Genomic DNA, 23751 nt, shown 5'->3' with positions numbered 1-23751 from the left:
CAAGATGGCTTGCATACAGAAATTGTAGCAAAATAAATAGATTTTGGCATGTGTTGAGTATGTACATTTGTTTGTGGATGCGTATATATGTGTGTGTGTTTTTCACAAATAGTTATTTCTGCAAAAGGAAATACGCCTAGTTATTTATCCAAAATTCTGTTCTTTTTTTTTAGAACGGACGATACTCGAAGGGGATCCTTCCACGAATTTACTACTGCTGAGCGGACTTACTACGATAGCATCCGTGCTACAGGCACATATCCGGAGGAAACCAGACGAGAGTTTCCGGCTCGGAGCAGAGAGCTTTTCCAAGATTGGGAATCCTACCAAGGAGATTACTATGAGCAGCGTTACTACGAAGACTCCAGAGAGTATAGAGAACTCAGGGATCCATACGAGCAGGATATCCGTGAATATAGTTACCGCCAGAGGGAAAGGGAGCGAGAACGGGAGCGCTTTGAGACAGACCGAGAGAGGGACGGTGAACGGAGGACAGTAGACCGCAGCCAAAGTCCGGCACACTCAAGAAGACCGCAGAGTCCTGCAGGATCCCCCCCGCCAACGGAGAGGATTACAAGTGACCCCGAGCGCCGGATCTACAGTCGCTCTTCTGATCGCAGTGGCAGCTGCAGTTCCGTTTCTCCTTCACGCTTTGAAAAACTGGACAAGGCCCGGGCTGAGCGCTACATCAAACCTGATAAACTTGATAAGGAGCGCACGTTCGATTCAGAAAGATCTGATAAAGAGAAACGGCTGATACGGAAAGAAAGGACTGATAAACTAGAAAAGGATAAAGCGGACAGAGCAAAGCGAAAATCCAAAAACCACTCCGCAAGCTCACAGTCTTCAGAAACTGATCAAGATAATGAAAAGGAGCCAAGTTTAGAGAAGCAAAAAGGGAGCACCAAGCTGCTGGCCAAAGAGAAGAACGATAAGGATTCTACATCAAAAAATCGGTTGGATCTCATGCCTTGCGTGGTCCTTACACGGGTGAATGAAAAGGAAGGGAAAGTATTTGAACCCCCTGGTGTAGAAAAATCAGCTAAGGCCAAGGCAGACAGCGAATCCATAAAGTCTCCTTCATCAGATCAGAAGAGTCAGATGATACGTCTTGAGCAGACCAAGTTTGATCAGCTAAAAGTGGAATCGAGAAGTAAAGTGCCAAAAGAGAAGCTGCTCTCCAGTCATGTTGAAGTTGTTGATAAAGAAAGCAAACAAAAAATGAAAAAGCACTTGAAGCCGGAACCGCCTACTGAAGGAGCTTCTGCTGCCGATCTGGACAAGTTAGAAGCCCGGAAAAGGAGGTTTGCTGATGCAAATTTGAAATGTGAGAGACAAAAACTTGATGTTCGAAGAAACAATGCTGATGATGATGATCTCCGTTTGAGCTCAAGGAAACAGTTAGATCCTACTTCTTCTAGGGACTTCTCTGCGGTTCGGGAAGGGGACTTTGATAGAAAAGCCTCGAGGAAAGAACTTTTAAAAAGGGAGGGTAGAAAAAACAAATCCGAAAGACTTTTTAACATTTGTAGTCCTAAAGATGGTCAAGACCACAGCCTTCCCATGCGACCTAATTCTGATCTTCAGTTCCGTTTGGGAGAGCCAGTTGACGAGCCATTTGGCTCTCCAGATCCATCAAGCAAAAAAATAAACTTCATGAAAAGTTTTCAGAGACATGTACAAATGGTGGAAGAGATGGATAAAGAGTCTGCAAAAGATGACAGAAAAATCTATTCCAGTCTTCCAAGAGAAGTCATGGGCTTGGAGAGGTCAGAGACTGAAGAAAAACTTCCTATAGATATAGATTACACACAGAGTTACCGAAAACAGATGGAGCAAAGCCGCAAACTGAAACAGCAGATGGAGCTTGAGATGTTGAAATCTGAAAAATTTGGTAGTCCCAGCAAAGAAGCCGAGGAATATGAAAGACGAAGCCTCGTGCATGAAGTGGGAAAACCTCCACAGGATGTCACAGATGACTCCCCTCCAAGTAAAAAAAAAAAGATGGAACACTCGGACTTTGAAATCACCAAGCCTGAAAGGCACTATAGAAGTTCCCGACAGATAAGTGATGAATCTGAAAGAACTGCTTGTTCGCCGAGTGTCCGTCCTTTTCCATTTGAGGAGGACTATGCTCTTGGCTCACCGAGGTTAATGCCTATCAAAGAATACAAAGTGTCTCCTCAGGTTGATGAGAAAAACATGTTTCCGAACCTGGGACTTAAGGATGAGCCATATAAACTAATATCTAGTGAACCCATCAAGAAAGAGCACCTTAGTGATCCTGCCAAAGCTAAATTTACAGCTGTGAGCCCTGAAGAGGAGTATGGCAAATGGGATAGCCAAATAAAACAAGAAAGCAGCAGAATGGACGTTGGCTTTCCCAGTAATATAATAAAACGAGAGAGCATTAGAAAGCGATCAAGAGACCTTGAACCTGGTGAAGTTCCCTCAGACTCTGATGAAGATAGTGATCACAAGTCTATTTCACCTAAAGTGACTTCAATACTGGATGGTTCAAGGTTTTCTTTTTTACTGCGAGATGGAGATTATAAACGGGACAAAGAGGAGAGACTTTCTGGGTCGCTAGAAAGACATCGTTTTTTAGATAAGACCATCACCCCCGATACAAAAGCCTTGCTTGAAAGAGCCAAATCTCTCTCCTCTTCTCGTGAAGAAAATTGGTCATTCTTAGAATGGGACTCCAAGCTTGCCAGCTTCCGCAGCAATAAGGAAAGGGAGAAAGTTGATTCTGCACCAAGACCCATTCCATCTTGGTACATGAAGAAGAAAAAAATCAAAACCGATCCTGATGGGAAGTCAGATGATAAAAAGGAGGACCACAAAGAGGAGGAACAGGAAAAACAGGAATTGTTTGCCTCTAGATTCCTTCATAGTTCTATCTTCGAACAAGACTCAAAGCGTTTGCAGCATCTGGAAAAGAAAGACGAAGAAACTGACCTGGGTTCACTGCATCCTTATGGGAGACAGCTGTCTTCTGATGGTGTCATCAGTACTTCAGATCTACTGCAGGAACCAGTTGTCCTGTTTCACAGCCGATTTATCGAACTAACAAGAATGCAACAAAAAGAGAAGGAAAAAGAGCAAAGACCAAAAGAACGAGAAAAGGCCGATGAGAAGGAAAATCAGCCAAAGACACCTGACACTGTTCCTGAGTGCAAAGAAAAAGAGATTAAGTCACCCATGTCAGTTGTGCCAACACCAGCGCCAGTTCCTCCATTAGAGCCAGTAGCACCTCTTCCAGATAAAATATTGGTGGAGAAAACCCCATCACCCCCTTCTGTTGCTGTTGTAGAAGAAAAGCCAGCTGAGCTTTTTGAGCCAGCTATCGAAGAAGTTAGATCTCCTAAAGTTGTTGCTCCAGTTGCTTCTCCTGTTGATGTCCAAACACCACTTCCAATAGAAATAGTTCAAGTTGTTGAGACACAAGAGACAAAGGACACACCGCCTATCCCTCCGGCTCCTGAAGAAGTACCATCTGGTGAACAGCCCACATGTCTGGAGATAAAGCCACCAACACCAGGTGCTTCTTTTTCAGAAGTCAGTGTGGATACAGTCAAAGAAGTAAAACAGGCAACACCAGCAAGCTCTCCATCCAAACCGGACATCAAGATTGAAGAGGCTGAGCCCTTAGACGAAATCACTCCTGCAATCACAAGTTCAGAGACTGATATATGTGAAAAATCAGAGACTGTTCCAGAAGAAGTAGAGCCAATCATTCCTGAAAATGATGTGGAAGCTGAGCCTCCTGTTACACCAAAAAACAGAAAAGCATCAAAAGGCAAAAGGTCCAATGCCTCGGACAAGCCAGCCACAAGAAAAAGTGTCAGGATTGATCGTGAAAAACGGAATCGATCAGCTTCTCCACGAGTTGAACCCCAGAAGCATTTAGAAACAAAAACTGAACATGAAAGGAGCTCAAGAAGCGCAGCTAAATCCCCAAGTGCTGTTCCAGAGCCTGAAGCATCAGAACCAAGTTTGCCTTTGTCCCGAACACGCAGAAATGTTAGATCTGTTTATGCAACCACAGGTGATAATGATGGGTCCTCTTCTGCTAAGGAACCTGCTGACACCCCTCGATCTACACGAAAGAGAATAGAAAAAGATGTTCAAGAAGCCCCAGTTGTTGTGCCTACCACACCAAGGAGAGGGCGTCCACCCAAGGTCCGCAAGAAAGCAGTTGAAGATTCATCTCCTGTTAAGGCAGAGCCTTTAAAACCAGAAATTGAGGATACTGAAAGTAAAGAGTCAGTGGATAGTGCTAGGCCAGTAGAAGGTTGGAGATCTCCTCGCTCTCAAAAATCATCCCAGAGCCATTCACCTGTGTCCAGCAACCATCAAGGTAAAAGGGGTAAAGTAGAGTTGGTGCCACCACCTAATGACTGCTTGGACGAATCAAATGAAGAGAGCTCTGAAGTAACTGAACCTGCCAGCGAAGAGGAGTGCAAGCCAAAACTGGTCAAAGAAGAATGTTCTGAACCCAAGCTTGATGTAAAGGATGAAGTAGTGGACAAATGCCCTGTAGATAATTCTGCTGCTGATGTGTCAGACAAGAAAATTTCTGTGGAGAAAACCCCAAAATCAAAAGCTGGAAGACCAAAAAATTCAAAGACACTTCCACGTTTGAGAAACGTGGAGATTCGTCTTAATCCTGATGAGGTGAAGGGTGCGTTAAGACCATATGAAGATGGCGAGTCTGTGGTGGTGTCCCCTGTCAAAATCAAGAGCCCTGTGAAGGAGGAAAATGTATCTCCACCCATTACAAAGCCAGAAGAAGTCGTTTTTTCAGATGCCACTGAAAAAGACGCTTTGAAAGAACCCAAAATGTCACCAGAAGAGGCACAACTGGCACGACAAATAGAACTCGAACAGGCTGTGGAAAACATCGAGAAGATCACAGAAACCGCAACAATTCCAGCTTATAAAGAAACTCCAGAAGGTGAGGCTTCAGAAACTCGTCCTCCGGAAGAGGAAAGTGATAAACCTGCACACCAGGCCAGCGAGACAGAATTAGCAGCTGCTATCGGCTCCATCATGGGTGATATTTCCACAGACGCTGAAAGTTTTCCTCCAGCTCCACCATATCCACCTGGAGAAACTGAGGTTACTCCCGAATCTACTGCTGCTCCAGTTGCTTCTCAATCAGAGGACTTGGAGCCTGAGACCAACCAAGCAGTCAGCCAACTGTTACAGGATAACAGTACCCCTAATGCTGAAACTGTTCCCCCCACACCTGTAACCTCAACACAGGCGGTACCTGTCGTAGAAAAACCGCCAGAACAGAATGTCAGAGAGTCTTCAAATACTGTCAGAGAAACAGAACCTGCAACAGAACCAGACTTTCTTCCTAAGAGGGGCCGGGGTCGAGCAAATTCCAAGAAAAAGCGGAGAAACAGCAAAAAGGGTGAGCCAGTCAACAATAACACATTTGTTCATGAAGCTGTTCAGGGCAAATCTCCCAGAGCGGAGGAAAAAATCCCAGATGAAGGACAAAAGGAAAAACAGCTTGCAGAGACGACTGTGTTGTCTAGTCCTGAGAAGCAGACTTTGGATACAAGCTTAAATTCTTCTACTGAAACAGTCTCCAAGGATGGCGATGAAGACTTTAAAGATGAGGACAGGCAGACCTCCGGGAATGTGTGTGACTCACCCCAGCCACTCTTTATTGATGATGTCAGTCAAGGCAGCATCAAACTTCGTTTGAGTACAGAAAATGCCCCCGTTACCCCGCCCAGCGTTACTACACCTCCGGCTGGGCCATTGACTCCTGGAAAGTCTTCAGCTGTTTTGTCTGCCGCTCCACTTCCACATGCTGCATCAGCTGTCTTACCTGAGTGGATGGTTAGACATGAAGAGAATGCAACAATTTCTACTCCACCCCCTGCTCTACCACCAGATACCAAGGCTTCCGATGTGGATACCAGTTCAAGCACTTTAAGAAAAATACTAATGGAACCCAAGTACGTGACTTCATCTGCGAATACTCCTAGCATTGTTACTACTGCCATCTCTGAGCCGTTGTCTGTTTCACACATCGAAGAACCAGTCCATCCTCAAGTTGAGGCAATTAAACCGGTGTCTGAAGAAAAGTCAGCAGTTCCACTCACCAACACGGTAGTGCCACCAGCAGCTGAGGCTCCTGTTTTCCAAGAGAAGGCAACCATTGTAACCCCCAAGGCTACCTCTGTCATTAGCAGAATGCCTCACAGCTTTGATCCCGATGATTTGCCGAGAATCACGTTGGCGAAGCATTCTGTACCACACCAGCCAGCCCCACCTTGCATCCCATCTCAGAAGATCAAGCAAAGGCAAAATACCAATGATAGCCGGGCTGGCTTGAAACAAACCATGACTGTTATAGAAGATAGGCCCACTGAGACTGGGCCTAGTCCTGGTCTGAGAGTGAACACCTCTCAAGGGGTAATGCTTTTAAGTTACTCTGGCCAGAAGACAGAGGGTCCCCAGCGGATCAGTGCAAAGATCAGTCAGATTCCTCCAGCAAGTGCTGTCGACATAGAAATTCAACAGTCTGTGTCTAAAACACAAATTAAGCAGGAACCCATTACTCCTCAGTTGTTACCCAAGGGACCCCAGACACCTACAAGTTACCAACCATATAATGCCTCCCCAGTTATCTCAACCATCAAACAAGAGCGGTCCTGTCTGGAGAAGTCTGAATCGAGTCACATTGCTGTTCCCAATGCTTCCTCCCAACCTGTTAAAGGTCTGCCCCCGAATGCTTCTCAAGTCTTGATGCACACTCCGATGATGCCAGGTCAGATGGTATCGTCTGGAAAGAAAATTACAGATATGAAAGTGGACTCTAAAGGTCTTCAGCCTACCAGTATGAGTCCACACCACTCTTCCTTTTCTGGAAAGTTGCAGCCTGAAGCCAACCACGTAGGATCTGGATCCAATACCCCGACAGACAGAGCACTGCCACATCTTAACATTAAGCAGGAACCTCACTCACCCTGTACCACTGGCCACTCCTCTCCTTTTGCAAGATCCTGTCACCCAAGTGTAACTGCTTCTTCTGCCTTAACTAGCAATCCATCTGTGATGCTGGCACCTGGAATACCAGTACCACCTTACATACCTAGCATGCACCCTGAACAGACTGTCATCATGCCACCCCATAGTGTAACACAGTCAGTTTCGCTCGGTCACCTGTCACAAGGGGACGTTCGAATTAACACCCCGCCATTACCAGCGATGCCGTATGGCATGCGTCAAGAGGCGCTTCACTCCCCCAGAGCAGCTATGCAGACTCAGATGGATGTCAGACCCCAGCGATCCAATACTCCCCAGCCAGCACCTATTCGAGAGATGGTACTCCCTACGCTGTCTTCCCAGCATGGTGCTGATGAGGACATCCCCTACCTTCACCCGGCGCGAGGTTCAGCTCATGTTCAGTCTGACGTGCTGGTGATGCAGCCTGATTATCGCATACCACCGGCGGGAATGCGACTGGACCATTACAACGTTCCTCAGGAGGTCATCTTACCTCGCATGATGATGCACACTCACATCACTGCAGTTGGAGACCACCATTCAGAGACCAGGCAGACCCGAACACCCGAGGGTCCAGTAAAGACTCCTCCCGCCAGTAAGACACCACAGCCTGTGAAAGAGTTGGCTAAGCAACCCGATGTGAAATTGTCTCATTCACAACACAACGATGCCAGAATGCTGAGCGGAATGAACTTATCTCAGCCAGTGGTGGTTCCGCACGGTGTACCTCTCATCCACCAGTCAGGCAGCCCTTTCCATGACTATCGCCCTGTGTACACGGACATTCGGACCTATCACCCTGCTGGCCAGCTTTCACACCCACAATTCACTGCTGCATCACCCATTGGATTACAGTCTCGGAGTATGACTCCATCACAGGTGAGCACTCCTCATGTAAATGTGTCATTCACAATCCCTGTAAACTGAATTGTGCAGACTGTTTTTATTGTTTTTAGTAAGGGTTTTGGTGGGTGTATTGTGTCAATTTACCAAGCATTACCGCATTTGGTAATACTGAAAACAGCTGACTTTACCGATCACATAGGAAAGTGTCAATTCATCAAAGCTGTTATCGCATGAAAAACTGAAATTACAGAGCAGTGAGGTAAATTACCATCTTGTACGGTAAATACCTCAACCAATGTCCGTAAATATCAATTCACCAAGGTTACAGCATGCGGTACAACACAGTTTCATTACCGACAGTTCTCTTCTGTCAGTATCAGAGCAAGACTTATAGAAGCAGAGCAGCAAGCAGAGAGATTACGGAACAAAACAAGGTTCCTCTGCCTCCCTTTGGCAGTTTAACCTCTGAAGTTCCTGTTTGAAAATGCAGAGGAGCTAGTGGGAAAAATAAGGAGGTAGTGGGGAAATAACCTAAGCAGGGCATGTGTTAAGTCTCTTGGAGTTCATTTAAGCTGTGCAAATAATTTTGTGTAGGGTCAGTTTAGGCACTTAGCAGGGAGGGTTCAAGTGAGAATGGGTGGTGGGTAGTGCATATTAACATATCGGTAAAGTTGGTTTCCAATATTTTACTACTAGTGACACTGCCCAGCGCCTAACTCGAGCAGTGCTGCTGTATGTTAAAGCGGACCTGAACTTAGAATGTCCTCTCTGCTCTAAAAGATACGCAACAGCATAATAACCTTTAAAGGATACCCGAACTGACATGTGACATGAGATAGACATGTGTATGTGCTAGCACACAAATAACTAGGCTGTGTTCCTTTTTTTCTTTCTCTGCCTGAAAGAGTTAAATATCAGGTGTGTAAGTGGCTGACTCGGTCCTGACTCAGACAGGAAGTGACTACAGTGTGACCCTCACTGATAAGAAATATCAACTCTAAAACACTTTCCCAGCAGAAAATAACGTCTGAGAGCAAGAAAGAGCTAAAAAGGGAAATTCCTTATCAGTGAGGGTCACACTGTAGTCACTTCCTGTCTGAGCCAGGACTGAGTCAGCCACTTACATACCTGATATTTAACTCTTTCAGGCATAGAAAGAAAAAAAGGAACACAGCATAGTTATTTGTGTGCTAGGCACTGTACATACACATGTCTAACTCATGTCACATGTCACTACGGGTATCCTTTAAAAAGAAAACATTTACTTGTAGTAGCCGATACAAATCCTAAAATAAATCTGCACTGTTTTTACTTCCTGATTCATGGAAGCAGACATATTGTTAACAGCCTGTGCTTTCAAATGGGCTTATCTGCCATCTTTGCCATGGCAGTCATGCGACACGGGGAGAGATCAAAATACAACTTGTGATTAGACACAAGGGGGAATTAAACAGGCTAAACTCTCTAAATACATACAGGGCGCATTTTTCTGTTGTCCTTCTGTCCTGTGCAAGAGTTCAGGTCCACTTTAAGTTGCTTTAGATGAACCCGAGGTTAGCGCGATATGGAGGTTGCCATATTTGTTTAATTTTAAACCATACCAGTTGCCTGGCAGCCCTGCTGATCTATTTGGCTGCAGCCGTGTCTGAATAACACCAGAAACAAACATGCAGCTAATGTTGTCAGATCTGACAGTATTGTTAGAAACAACTGATCTGCTGTATGCTTGTTCAGGGGTCTATGACGGGAAGTATTAGAGGCAGATAATCAACTGAACAGCCAGGCAACTTGCATTGCTTAACGGGAAATAAATATGTCGGCCTCCGCATAACTTTCACCTCAGGTTTTACTTTAATGCAGATTAAGATTTTATATTGTCTTGAAATGTGTTTCTCAACATAATGATAGTGTGTGTCAGTGGCTGAATTGCCCAACTACTCCCTACAACATCTCCAGTACCCCTCAACATATATATTCTTTAAAAGTGCTCTGTAGTTGTTTATGAATGCTGTTCAAGCTCTACATCATCTTTCCAAGAGGGTGTGAATTTGTTGTAAAATACACATACTTTATTTTATTTTTCTGATAAACGTACAGAGAATGAATGGTGAATATCTTGTAATCCCAAATCTTTACTTTTCCAATTAGAGCTCCTAGTGACATATAGCTACATCTCCTATCTGGGTGATGTTCCCCAAATCTCTCCCGGTCATGAGATAGCATGTCGCTGGCTAACAAAGCGCTGTCTGAGTTTTGTGTGTATTTATTATGCTTTTTGGAGTATGTTGGTGTTTGTTACACTGGTGATAAGCAAAAGCAAATTCTCCTAAGGTGGAGCTGGAGGAGGTCATGTGGAGAGATTTAAGGATATTCTGTCATACTATTTGCTTGTGAGGAGGAAGAGGGATAACGATACGTCTTTTCCTCTTGGAGATTTTCTTTTGTTCCCTTAGTTTTTGGTGCAATAAATCTTACTGTTTTTATGTTACAACAACAAATACAGAATGTGAATTAAAACATCATGGTAAGCGAGCAATACAAAATTTGTATAGTCTTGAATGCCTTATAGCAGTTGCATCTTCGGGAGTGTTTGGCACATAATGTGCATATATTGGTGCAAGCAAACCTATGAGGAATGACAATGAAGGTTGTGTACTTCCATTAACTTGGCAACTCTCAGCTGGGTTGGTACTGCTTCCAGTTTAAATATCTCGCCCTTTTATGACTACCGTCCGGTGAATGTTAGACATAGTATTAAAGGGAAGGTTCAGGGACTAACTAAAAAAAAATAAAATCCATTTCCACTTACCTGGGGCTTCCTCCAGCCCGTGGCAGGCAGGAGGTGCCCTTGGCGCCGCTCCGCAGGTTCCCGGTGGCCGACCCGACCTGGCCAGGCCGGCGGCCAGGTCGGGCTTCTTCTGCGCTCCATGGTGCATTTCACGCCGGCGCGCTGACGTCATCGGACGTCCTCCGGGCTGTACTGCGCAGGTTCAGTAGTTCTGAGCCTGCGCAGTACAGCCCGGAGGACTTCCGATGACGTCAGCGCGCCGGCGTGAAACGCACCATGGAGCGCAGAAGAAGCCCGACCTGGCCGCCGGCCTGGCCAGGTCGGGTCGGCCACCGGAGACCACCGGGAGCCTGCGGAGCGGCGCCGAGGGCACCTCCTGCCTGCCACGGGCTGGAGGAAGCCCCAGGTAAGTGGAAATGGATTTTAATTTTTTTTAACTAGTCCCTGAACCTTCCCTTTAGGCCTGGTCCACACCTTCAGTTTTGATTGGCCAATTTTGCCGCCTCCTTGTAGTATAAGGGCCGGTTCACACGGACGCTTGGCGGCGTCTACCGTCAAGCGTTCGGGACCCATCGGCTAAACTCTCCCATTCAAGTGAATAGGAGCGTTTAGCATTGCGCGGTTACCGTCGATTGCATAAACGCGGCGTTCTGATCCCGATTTAACGCATCGTTTCGGCCGTCCCTAGAAGCCGCATGCAACGTCCAGGGACGGCTAGCCGGCGCGGCTATATGTCCCCCTGCGGGGACGAGAAACGCCGATCGCGACGATCTCTGTACCGCCGCCACCGAACGGGACGTCGCAGGACGACGCGACTTCCTGGCCACCCCAACGCCGCCTGCCGTCCGTGTGAACCGGCCCTTAGGGCCGGTTCACACGGACGCTTGGCGGCGTCTACCGTCAAGCGTTCGGGACCCATCGGCTAAACTCTCCCATTCAAGTGAATAGGAGCGTTTAGCATTGCGCGGTTACCGTCGATTACCGTCGATTGCATAAACGCGGCGTTCTGATCCCGATTTAACGCATCGTTTCGGCCGTCCCTAGAAGCCGCATGCAACGTCTAGGGACGGCTAGCCGGCGCGTCGAGAAACGCCGATCGCGACGATCTCTGTACCGCCGCCACCGAACGGGACGTCACAGGACGACGCGACTTCCTGGCCGCCCCAACACCGCCTGCCGTCCGTGTGAACCGGCCCTTAGTGTCAAGAGATTTTGAATACTATGAACAGATTGTGCTGGTAAACGCTTACTTGCTTTCATACATGGAGGTGGTAAATTTGATCAGTGATTGGCCAATCAAAATTGTAGGTGTGTACGAGGCATTACACAAGTAGCAAGATAAGTGAGACATATGCCCTATGGGGAGATCTTTTCCTCTCTATGCTACACTTTGTGCAACCAGTACTATTAAGGTAGCCATAGATCCAGCGATGATGGGTAGATTTGACTAAATGCTGGGTTTACACCATGCAATTTTCTGTTAAAGTAGCCATACACTGGTCGATTTGCCATCAGAATCGACCAACAGATAGATCCCTCTCTGATCGAATCTGATCAGAGAGGGATCGTATGGCTGCCTTTACTGTAAACAGATTGTGAATCCATTTCAGCCTGAAACCGATCAGTCTGTGGAGCTGCCGCCGCCTCCTGCCCGCCAGCTATACATTACCTGATCTGGCTGGCGCGACTCCCCCGGTCTCCGCTGTCTTCTTCTCCGCGCTGGTCTCCGGTCCGACTGGCTTGCTTCACTAAACTTCCTGTCCAGGGGAAGTTTAAACAGTAGAGGGCGCTCAGTTCAGTGAAGCTGGAGCCCGGAGCGGAGAAGAAGACAGCGGAGACCGGGGGAGTCGCGCTGGCCGGAACAGGTAATGTATCTCCGCTGTATTGCGTCGGTCGTCGGGCATTCGAACGCCACTATCGACGCACTCCCAACCCGCCGGCGGTCGAGAAAAATCTTCCGCACGACGTATTGACGGGAACGATTGATTTCGGAAGGAGATCGATCATTCTGTCAACGTTCGCGCGATGATTTCACAGCAGATTCGATCACAGTGATCGAATCTGCTGTATATTGGCGGGAAAATCGTTAGGTGTATGGGCCTCTTTAGATTTTCTGTTAGAATGCATAATTAGATTATTTTCTGTAGAGACTGGTCATTATCTCTGGTGCATTGTATTCTGTTTATCTCCTGCTGAGTAGAACAATGCCTAATTGCTTGGCAGATAGATCGTAAGATAGATAAATGTCCAACATGTTGAACTTTATCTATCTGGCAGGTAAATCTAACAGTAAAGGTAGCCATACACTGGTCGATTTGCCATCAGATTCGACCAACAGATAGATCCCTCTCTGATCGAATCTGATCTGAGAGGGATCGTATGGCCACCTTTACTGCAAACAGATTGCAGTGTTCTCCCCAGAAATTTTTTCCAGCCGGGTGGCATGAAAAAGTAGCCGGGTGGCGTGCGAGGGAGGAATGCAACTCTGCTTACAGAATAAAGAGGATGAGGAGGCAAACCGATGTACCTGCTAAGTACACACAATGCAATTTCCGGACAGATTTACTGTCAGTTCGACAATTTTCAACATGCCTGATCTGATTTCCGATTTTCTGTTCACTTCTATAGGAAATCGTGCAGAAATCAGATAGGACATGTTGGGAATAATCGATCTGACAGTAGATCTGTCAGAAAATTGCATTGTGTGTACCTAGCAGATTGTTTCAGATTAAGGTGCTCAGGTCCCTTTTTAAGCAGACCTGAACAGACAACCTCCTCTCTGCTCTAAAAGATGCACAACAGCATAACCTTTAAAGGAAAACTGTAGTGAGAAGAATATGGAGACTGCCATATTTATTTCTTCTTAAACAATACCAGTTGCCTGGCAGCCCTGCTGATCTATTTGGTTGCAGTAGTGTCTGAATCACACCAGAAACTAGCATGCAGCTAATCTTGTCAGATCTGTCAATATGATCAGAAACATCTGATATGCTGCATGCTTGTTCAGAGGCTAGGGTAAAGGTATTAGAGGCAGGGGATCAGCAGGACAGCCAGGCAACTGGCATTGCTTATAAGTAAATAATTATGGCAGCTTCCATATCAGTTTCACTTCAGTTGTCCTTTAAAGAAAAACATTTGTTACAGCTGATACAAATGCTGCAATAAATCTGCAGTGTGTCCACTTCCTGCTTTCTTGGAAGCAGATATGTTAACATTCAGGGCTTTTCAAATGAGCTTATCTGCAGTCATGTGACACAGAAAGAGATCAAATTAGACAGGCTAAACTGTGTAAATACAGGGTGCATTTCTCTGCTTTCCTTCTGTCCTGTGCAAGAGTTCAGCTCCACTAAATTTCCCCAGTGTGCAGGGGGAGGGGCAGCACTACAGATACAAAGCTGGGGCCAGGGAGAAACACACACAGCAGGAGACAAGTGCACAGGGGGCTGCCTACAGACAGCCCGTCATTCAACATGCTCTGCATGGCTGTGTCTCTTCTGCTCACCCCCTCCCTTCCCCCCCCCCCCAAAGTAAATAAACATGCAGAGGCCTGAAGGGGCATCACTTCTCCTGATCTCCGTGTCTCCCTCCAGCTGGATTAAACGTGCAGCTGCCGTTTTCAACTACTCAGGCATGTTGTTTAGCTGCAGTCTGGAGGAGAAGGAGAGACTATTGTGAGCCGCTCTGAGGCTGTCCCGGAAACTCACGTGGCTCTCATCTCACTCCTGGAAGCTGCTGCTGTGTGGGCGTTTTTTTGCTTTACTGCTCTCTCCGGTTTCATTAACGAGAGTGAGAGGTACCGTAATAAAACAGATCCTATCACTTGGAGAGCAGTAGGAAGAATCGGAGCAGGAGTCCCGCCCCTTACAACCCGCCCAGCCAATCCCTCCCTGTCTCACCAGAACACTTGAGCTGACAGGCAGAGGAGCGCTCCTTCAGTGTACAGCATCAGCCTTTGCTATTGTGCGAGGCTGGCGCTGACTGAAAGCAGGCAATGGAGCGCTCCTAAGTGAAGTTTACTAGAAGCCCCAGGCGAGCACATGACAACAGGCGGGCGGGGCTTCAAATCAGCCGGGCGGCCCGCCCACCTAATTAGCCCTGAGGAGAACACTGGATTGTGAACCGATTTCAGCCTGAAACCGTTCACAATCTGTTGTGGTGGTGGTGCTGCTGCCGCCGCTCCCCTCCCCCGCCGCATACATTACCTGCTCCGCCGGCGTGACTGCCCCCGGTCACCGCTGATCCGTCTCCGCTCTGGTCTCCAGGTCCGGCATGCTTTACTTCTTTCTGCCGGGCAGGAAGTTTAAACAGTAGAGCGCCCTCTACTGTTTAAACTTCCTGCCAGGCAGGAGGAACTGAAGCATGCCGGAGACCAGCGCGGAGACAGAGCAGCGGTGACCGGGGGTAGTCGTGCCGGCGGAGCAGGTAATGTATTGCCGCTCTATTGCGTCAGTCGTCGGGCACTCGAACGCCGCTAGCAACGCGCTCCCTACCCGCGGGCGATCGACGGTAATTTTCCGCACGGAGCGATCGACGGGATCAGACGAAATGGATTGAAATTCGGGGTGTTACGCGAACGATTGGCAGCAGATTTGATCCCAGTGATCGAATCTGCTGTCGAAACGGCAGCAAATCGGGCCAGTGTATGGCCAGCTTAATTTGTATGGTGTAATCCCAGCATATGAGACAAATCTCTCTCTAGTCGAATCTGTCGGCTGCCCATACACCACAGGCCGATTCCTAATCTATTTCAGCATGAGATCTCTCAGGAATCGTCTGCTCCCGCTGCATTTGCCGCCTCAACGCTGTTGCCCTAATGTGTAAGTGTAGGTAAGGTGCGCATTTATAGATTACCTGTCCCGTTGTCCGTCCATCTTCTAAATCCACTGCTCTACGATAGCCGCATACACACTGCCGGCGTGCCGCGTGACATCACAAACACTGGCGTGCTATGCGCCCAGCAATGTGTATGGGACTAACGAAGGAGCATCGGATTCGGAGGGCGGATGGACACGGGACAGGTAATGTATAAATACATACATTACATAGACATTATTGCGGGAACAGAGCGGGGGGGTTTCGTCACGTTCATTGCTCATTCCAGTTTCGCTCGCCATTACCACCGGACACCCAACCGACCATGACGGCCCGACATCTTGCTGCATGCCCGACCAATATATGCAACCAATTTCGTCCAAAATCGCTTGCATTGTTGGTCGGGCATGCACTCGGCGGCACCGATTTTTACCGGATTCTGATTATAATAATCAAATCGGATGGTCAATCGGCCGCCAAGTTGCCTGTAGTTGTTGCCGTAAGTGTAGACAGAAAAGACAGAGGGGAGGAGAGGAAAGTCCTAGACAAGGGTAGGAATATTATCCTGGGAGGCAGGAGAGACGGATTTCCCTGGTTACCTCTATCCTAATTCTTACCCGTTTTGCTTTCAGGTTGGACCTGACGGTGATCATCCACATCCAAACCAACCCGGCCGCAGCAAAACTCCGCAAGTCAGCCAGGACTCCAAGGCAGGCCAGTCGTCAGTGAGTGAGCAGCCTCACCATGGTACCCTGAGCAGACACCCCAGCCAGATGGAGTCCCTCATCCATCTCCAGAGGACGTCGGTGGACACATCGCAGACCTCCTATCCATCTCCAGTGACCATCAGCTTAAAGGCAGACCTGCCCTCCCCTCACCAGTCGCAGAAACAGTCCCCTTTCATGTCATCTTCTAGAAGCGAGGTCCAGCCACTTCCCAAACAAGAGCCCTCCCAGAGATCAGTGGACATGGTGCAGCTACTGACGGTGAGTATCATCCGCATAGCGGCGGCCATAGTGACAGGTCAGCTTTGATTGGACTACCTCATTGCAGCCGATTATACTGGAGAAGGCCACATATAGAAATTATTGCGATGCAGTAAATTGTTTGTCATGGTATTAAAGTGGCATGAAATTCCATAGTAACTGAAAAAAAAAAATCATCCAATAAGACATTACATATTTAGCTTACTTATCCTGTTGTTTTTAGTGTTCACTATCAGATTTAGGAGAAACGTTTTATGAAAAAAGAAAATTATTTCTGCTAGTTTCTATCTTTACTCTGACATCATTCTGCCCGCAGAGGCCCCCTCCCCCGCATTAATTTTCCACCCCTCTTGCTTACTGTCCTTCCCACAGCCATTATCATCCCAGCAACAAACTAACATCACTTTGTAAACCCTTTAAAGGGATTAAATTACCTCCTGGTCATAGTCTCCTTATCTTATCCGCATTAGGAAGCTATCTTGTATTTGCATGCTGATGTAAGCTTGTTACTGTAGCTACAAAAACTTCCCACAGTTCGCAGGGCACTGCACAGTTCCTGCAGGTCAGCAATGGCGCCCAGGCAAGGGAAAAAGAGAAAATAAGAGACATATAAGGACCTATTTTAGAGAAGAAGAAAAAAGGGGGTGTTACATATTCTTTAAGGGCACTAACTAATTTTTGGCAATTTTTTATTTTTGGATGTTCCACCGCTTTTAAAGACCACCACTATGCTCGGCTCATCCCCCCCACTGCTTTCCCATCCTAATACAGCTGCTGTCTTCTATTGCAGAAATACCCCATCGTCTGGCAAGGTCTCCTGGCTCTGAAGAATGACACAGCCGCAGTGCAGCTACATTTTGTGTCCGGCAATAATGTCTTGGCTCACCGATCTCTGCCAGCCCCCGAAGGAGGACCTCCCCTGAGGATTGCTCAGCGCATGAGGCTAGAAGCCTCCCAACTCGAGGGCGTTGCACGCCGCATGATGGTGAGCTATTCTGAGATCCTGCCCCCCCACACAGCTACTTACCCCTCTTCAGATGAAGAGCCATGTGTCTCGTCATGTGGATTCCGCTTCATATTTCTCTATTCGAAGATCTTTGAAAGCTGAATGGAGTCAGGAAGGTGGCTGCTTCTGCAGTTTACTAATATAGTATTTGTTTGTTAAGCAGCACAAGTACATGCAGAGCTCATGCATGATATGGCATCCAGTAATACGAATATAGAATAAGTACCGCAGATAGGAGAATCCCTGGGGGAGGAACCAGGTCCTTGTGAGTTAACAGTCTAGAGGGTAGTGGGTGGAGACATTAAGGGGAGGAACCTCTCCTTGTCCTCATTCTGTGAAGTCCATGGTGGGAGGAGTCCATGGAGGTGGTAAAATTGTTCAGTGATTCGTCAATCATAATTGAAAGTGTGTACCACTCCTTAGGCCATTTACCTACGGCCAGCCGTTCTGTATTTTTCCCCTTGGAAAAATCTACTGTCAGATAGGATAGCAGCTGATTCGATACAAAAAATGAACAGCTGATCTATTCCACGAACGGCACCTCTGTGCTGTCTGAGGGTGAGGAGACCCAGCGGGAAACACTATTCACAGCACCAACTGAATAGGTTCAGTAAAACTGGTGAAGGCGGCAGATAAAGGCCCTGGTGTGCACTGAGCTTCCATCTGCAGAATCGGCTGTTCATTTTGTGACTAATCAGCTGCTTTCCTACTTGACACTAGACTTTTCTGCGGGTTAAGTACAGAGCGTCCGTTGGTAGATGGTGTAATATGTAAATTCCCATTAAAGTGATACTCAATCTTCTGGTGATAAATTAGTAAGCACCAGTTTACTCCCCACCCCAATGTTTTCTGCATTACAACAGTGACCAGCCTAACCCTACACCAGGGCAGAATTTACCAAAAGGCACTGTAGGCACGTGCCTACAGGCTCCTGATGATGGAAAGGTGGCTCCCTCCTTCCATATGCAGAGTCCTGATGAGAGCGTAAATGAGGTTACTTACCCAGCTCTAGGCATTTTATGGACGAGATCTCCCTCCAGCCTGGGGTACCTCTAGCTACTTGATACTGAGGTTCCTCTAGCTACCTAATACTTTGAGGCACCTATAGCAAATTCATATTGAGGGTACCTCTAGCTACCTAATGCTAAGGGGCCCCTGTAGTTACCTATGACGGTTAAGGGAGAAGTGACAGCTGGGACAGCCAGCACACTTGTGGTGCAGTTTGGTGGGGTGTTGTAGGTTCATGGGGGGCGGAGTCTAGGGTGCCAGGACATCTATGCCTATAGGCTCCTGTGATGTATATCCGGGCCTGACCTACGCTGGGCACTGCGGTCTTCTGGTGCATGTTAGGAGTGATCAGTAGCTGGGGGTGTGGCAAAATGACATCACAACTACTTCCTGTAAAGTTAGAGAACTCAGAATAGATGTGCAGGGTTGTACTGGCAGGCAGTGGAGCAGGTAACGTACGGTACATTTTCTGAAGACTGGGATGACCACTTTTTAGACTTGATTTACTTTTCCAAAAATGGAAAAATCCAACTTTCCCCCACTATGGCATTATAATAAAACTAAACATATTTATTTTTCTAAAAGCATTATTGCATTTTTGTGTAAATGACTTTATTAGTTACGTCTGCTTTTGTTTGCAGGTGGAGAGCGACTACTGCTTGTTATTGGCACTTCCATGTGGCCGCGATCAGGAAGATGTGGTAAACCAGACAGAATCCCTAAAGGCTGCTTTCATCACCTACTTGCAGGCAAAGCAGGCAGCTGGCATTATCAATGTGCCCAACCCCGGGTCTAACCAGGTATGGGACCCTAGAAACTGCCCATCACAATGCTGTACAACATCCATCCGTTCCTTATAGTAGGAACTTCTAGCTGGTTGATGGGGAGAGGGGAGGAGTTGCAGCAGGTCCAGCAGATCACTGGTGATGACCTCACGATGAATTGGTTGAGGGGTGGGAAGCCACAGCTGTTCATTAGATATAACCTCACAATGGATTGGTTGAGGGATGGGAAGAACCTGCAGAAGATCACTGGTGATGACCTTACAATGGATTGGTTGAGGTGGGATGAAGTTGGAGCAGGTCCAGCAGATTACTGGTGGTGCTCTCACAAGGGATTGGTTGAATTGTGTGGGGGTTGGAGGAGGCTGCAGCAAGTCCAGCAGATCACTGATTGGTTGAGGTTTAAAGAGACTCTGTAACAAAATGTTCAGCCTTATTTCTTCTATCCTATAAGTTCCTATACCTGTTCTAATGGGGTCTGTCTTACTGCAGCCTTTCCTAGTTGCACAGTGGCTGTATTATCTGTTATATAATCTAATCTTCTTTCCTCTGACGGCTTTGTCGGGCTCAGTCAAGAATGTGCTGCTCTGTTCGTTATAGGCAGAAGCTATACACACCCTCTCCACGCCCCCTGCAGGCTCTGTATGAGTCACAGACTGAGCTCCTCTCAGCCTATCACATGCCATGTATTTTGTTTGTAAACACTGCCTAAAACTGGCAATTACAAGCCAGGATTGCAGCAGGGAGTGGCAGAAACAGCACAGAGGGGCCCAGGAGAACATAATGAATAGAATGGTATGCTTTTTATTGTAAGAATTTGAGAGTACAGATTCTCTTTAAAGGGAACCAGAGATGAAAAAATAAAGATTTTATACATACCTGGGGCTTCCTCCAGCCCCAATACGCACTGATTGATCCCACGCCGCCATCCTCCTCTGCCCGCAGCTACGAGAACCGTCACTCCGCTGTTCCGTCAGTCGGAGCCAGTCTAAGCATAGCAGTGGTGTGCTCTTTGCGTATCTCTGCAGGAGTGTATGGAGAGATACGTAGAGGGCGCACTTGTCCAGCGTAGCTGGCTCCGATGACGTCAGCGACGGGAGCCAGTTCTTGTAGATGCAGAAGCCCTAGTTATGTATAACGTCTTTTTCATTTTTTCATCTAGGGTACATCTCTGGTTCCCTTTTAAGGGGTGGGAAGAAGGAATTGGCCACCAGTGATTTGTTGGAAAATAATATAGCAGAGTTAGAGCTTTTAACACTTTTAACTTTTAATGACAAATTCTTGCATGAGCTCAGCTATGTGACGCAGCTTCAAAAGAGAGCTTTTGAAGCTTGTCACATTTGACCCATGAGATTTCTCAGTTTTGTTTTTGTCATTTCAGCCCGCCTACGTTCTCCAAATCTTCCCACCCTGTGAATTCTCGGAGAGCCACCTGTCCCGCCTGGCCCCAGATCTTCTAGCCAGCATCTCAAACATCTCTCCTCACCTAATGATAGTCATCGCCCTGGCCTGAGCGCGGCAGACATCTGTACTCATCGCGTGCGTTCATCAGCCATCCCACCGGATGGATGGGGCTGCTTCCGCCGCCTCCCAGGATGTTTACAAATCGCCGAAAGACGGACGCAGAAAAACAGGTGGCCAAAAAGCGGCTCGTCAGAGAATGGAGTGGGATCCCGCGCCCGTCAAATGTGGGATATTCCAAGATGGTTGTCGTTCGTGTGCTTGTTTTTTTTATTTTTTATTTTATTTTTTTCATTTTTAAGAAGCTGAATCTGCCTTTGCACTAAATTAGTGACTTGGACCTCTGTACAGCATTCCCCAGCCGTATATTTCTCTGCGTGTATCATATTTCTAAGGGCGAGTCTGGACTGTGGACTGATGAGCAGGAACTTGTGAATAATGGACTGATGACCGGGCAGCACAAAGGATTGGTGACTATAAAAAAAAAGCGTGGACACTGCGGCTGACCGGTCCCACCTGCTCCGAAGGACTTCCCATCTCTGTCGTCTTTTTCATTTTTGGGATGTACAGTTTACACGGGGAAAGAAAAACAAACAAAAAATTGAAAAAAAAAAAACACAAAAGGGAGATCTATTTTCCTTTCTTTGGATATTATAGGACTCCATGGGTGTGTGTATATAAGTATATATAATATATATTATATATATAAATATATATAATACTGACTTTAGAGAATCAGAACCCCATGACATACATTTTTTTTAATCTGTGCCAAAAATGTGTTTTCAGAAAGAATCTTATTTTCATACAGACGTTTCGTCCTTCATTTGTAAGTGCTTCATTGAGACATTCTCTGCAGTCTATGGGAAAGTGTTGTTAGACACTTGGACAAAATGACTTTTTAAACCCCTCACGTTCCCTTCTGTTATTTCTTTTTTTTATTTTCTTTTTTGGGTTTTTTTTTTTTTTTTGCAGATGCCTCTTAATTTATGGAATCAACTCCCCCCCCCCCCCCTCCCATTCTGGAGTTTTTGTTTGTGTGTGTCCATTGGATTACAAACTTTATTAAAAAAAAATGATACAAGCCAGTCTTTATACACTGTCATAACTGTAAGTGCGTCATGGTGACCTTTGAAGTGGAGCGTTAACTGGATCTTGATTATTGTTTAGGTCAATGAGAGGAAAAGTTGTGTGTTTCCCGCCCGGTTGTCTCACTTCCTGTGATGTCACAGAGGGAGCCTCTTGTGATATGTGGTGATTTGCTTTTAACAACTGATCCTGAAAATTTAACTGTATTTAGTCTATGCTGAGGAAAGAGAAAGTATTTCACTGTGCTCTGGGCAGGGCTGTGGAGTCTGTGCAAAAATCATCCGACTCTTCAATTTATGAAACCCCCGACTCCTACTCCAGATACCCAAAATAAGTCCGAGTCCTCGACTCAGATGCCTTAGTCTAATACTTACCAGGGCTGTGGATTTGGTACAAAAATCATCCGACTCCCGACTCCTTTATGAAACCACTGATTCCAACTCTGACTCCAGGTACCCAAAATTGCTCAGACTCCACAGCCCTGGCTCAGGGTAAGATTCCTACCATGCAGATCCATGCTGGAAATAAATTCCACTTTTCTTTTGTCTGGCTGAAAAGATCGAGAATAGGTTCCCCTCATACTGGATTGTCAACATGTAACATCACCGTGGACCCAATGTGTATAATTTGCTGTGTCCGTCGATGTACAGTTTTGGTATGCGTCAGTGTCCGTTGCAGGATACATTTTAGTTACACAAGGTGTTTTGTGCTCTGCGGTTTTCCTTCTGATCATGTAGTCTTCCCAGAATGCAGACGTAATGTACTTCCGGGCCAGATGCAGGAGCGGACACTTCTGCCCTGCAAAACTATGGACGTGAATTTAAAGGACAACTGAAGTGAGAGGGATATGGAGGCTGCCCCATTTATTTTTTAACAATACCAGTTGCCTGTCAGTCCTGCTGATCCTCTGCCTCTAAAACCTTTTATCCATAGACCCTGAACAAGCATGCAGCAGATCAGGTGTTTCTGACATTATAGTCAGGTTTGACAAGCATGGCTGCATGCTTGTTTTTGGTGTGATACTTACAGTACTGCAGCCAAATAGATCAGCAGGACTGCCAGGCAACTGGTATTGTTTAACAGGAAATACATATGGCAGCTGTCATATTTCTCTCAATTCACTTGTCCTTTTAAGAATCATGACAGGAGTGCTGCAATCTGAGGTGTGTGAATGTGTAAGGGGCTTCCTCATCTCTTACAAAGGTATTTTTTTCTGAATTGCTCTGTTGAGTCTAGTATGCAGATCAGGGCGTTGGCCTTTTTCTGATCTGCATACATGTTCCAGGTGAGTGATATAGGCAGGTAAAGCCAGGAACTCTGGAATAGCAGCATCTACAGTATGTTTTTATAATGAAAAAGTATAGTTGTGTAATGTGTGAGCCTAGAGAGAGGCTCTCTCCAGGAAGTTGTGCCTTTGCCTCCCTACACCTCTTTATTAGCTCATCAGTGACCATGTCTGCGGTAGCAGCTCACAGATAAGATGTGTCAGGACAGACACTCATAAGCATTGACCAAAATATGTGCAGTGTTAATTGGGGCTCAAGAAATCTGATTATATACATTAATGTAAACGTACAATCTTGTTAAGTTACCTAAGGGTGACATGATGAGATAGACATGGGTATGTACAGTGCCTAGCACACAAATAACTATGCTGTGTTCCTTTCTTTCTCTGCCTGAAGGAGTTAAACATCAGGTAAGTAAGTGACAGTTCCTGTCTGAGTCAGACTACAGTGTGACCCTTACTGATGAGTCAATAGTTCATAGATTTTAGCTCTGGCATACTTCAATGAATGTGTCATTAAAGAGACTCTGAAGCGAGAATAAAACTCGCTTCAGAGCTTATATTCAGCAGGGGCATGTGTGCCCCTGCTAAAACGCCGCTATCCCGCGGCTGAACGGGGGTCCCTTACCCCCAAAATCCCCCCCTTGCAAAAA

General features: G+C 46.6%; 1 protein-coding gene across 3 annotated transcripts in view; it reads left to right on the top strand.

Moving 5' to 3' along the window:
* Nucleotides 1-21797, top strand: part of SPEN (spen family transcriptional repressor) — a 104106-nt gene extending 82309 nt beyond the window's left edge. For all 3 annotated transcript variants that reach the window (XM_068241648.1, XM_068241649.1, XM_068241647.1), the window contains 5 exons: nt 174-7914; nt 16114-16467; nt 17258-17452; nt 19123-19281; nt 20645-21797. In XM_068241648.1, the coding sequence (XP_068097749.1) occupies nt 174-7914; nt 16114-16467; nt 17258-17452; nt 19123-19281; nt 20645-20776 (8581 nt within the window). In that variant the 3' untranslated portion in view covers nt 20777-21797. The remainder of the gene's footprint in view (nt 1-173; nt 7915-16113; nt 16468-17257; nt 17453-19122; nt 19282-20644) is intronic.
* Nucleotides 21798-23751: the final 1954 nt, after the last annotated feature.

Source organism: Hyperolius riggenbachi, chromosome 6 (genome assembly GCF_040937935.1).
Source record: "Hyperolius riggenbachi isolate aHypRig1 chromosome 6, aHypRig1.pri, whole genome shotgun sequence".
Taxonomy (NCBI): Eukaryota; Metazoa; Chordata; class Amphibia; order Anura; family Hyperoliidae; genus Hyperolius; species Hyperolius riggenbachi.
Note: the sequence above shows the minus strand (reverse complement) of the source record. Positions and strands in the feature narration are given on the sequence as shown.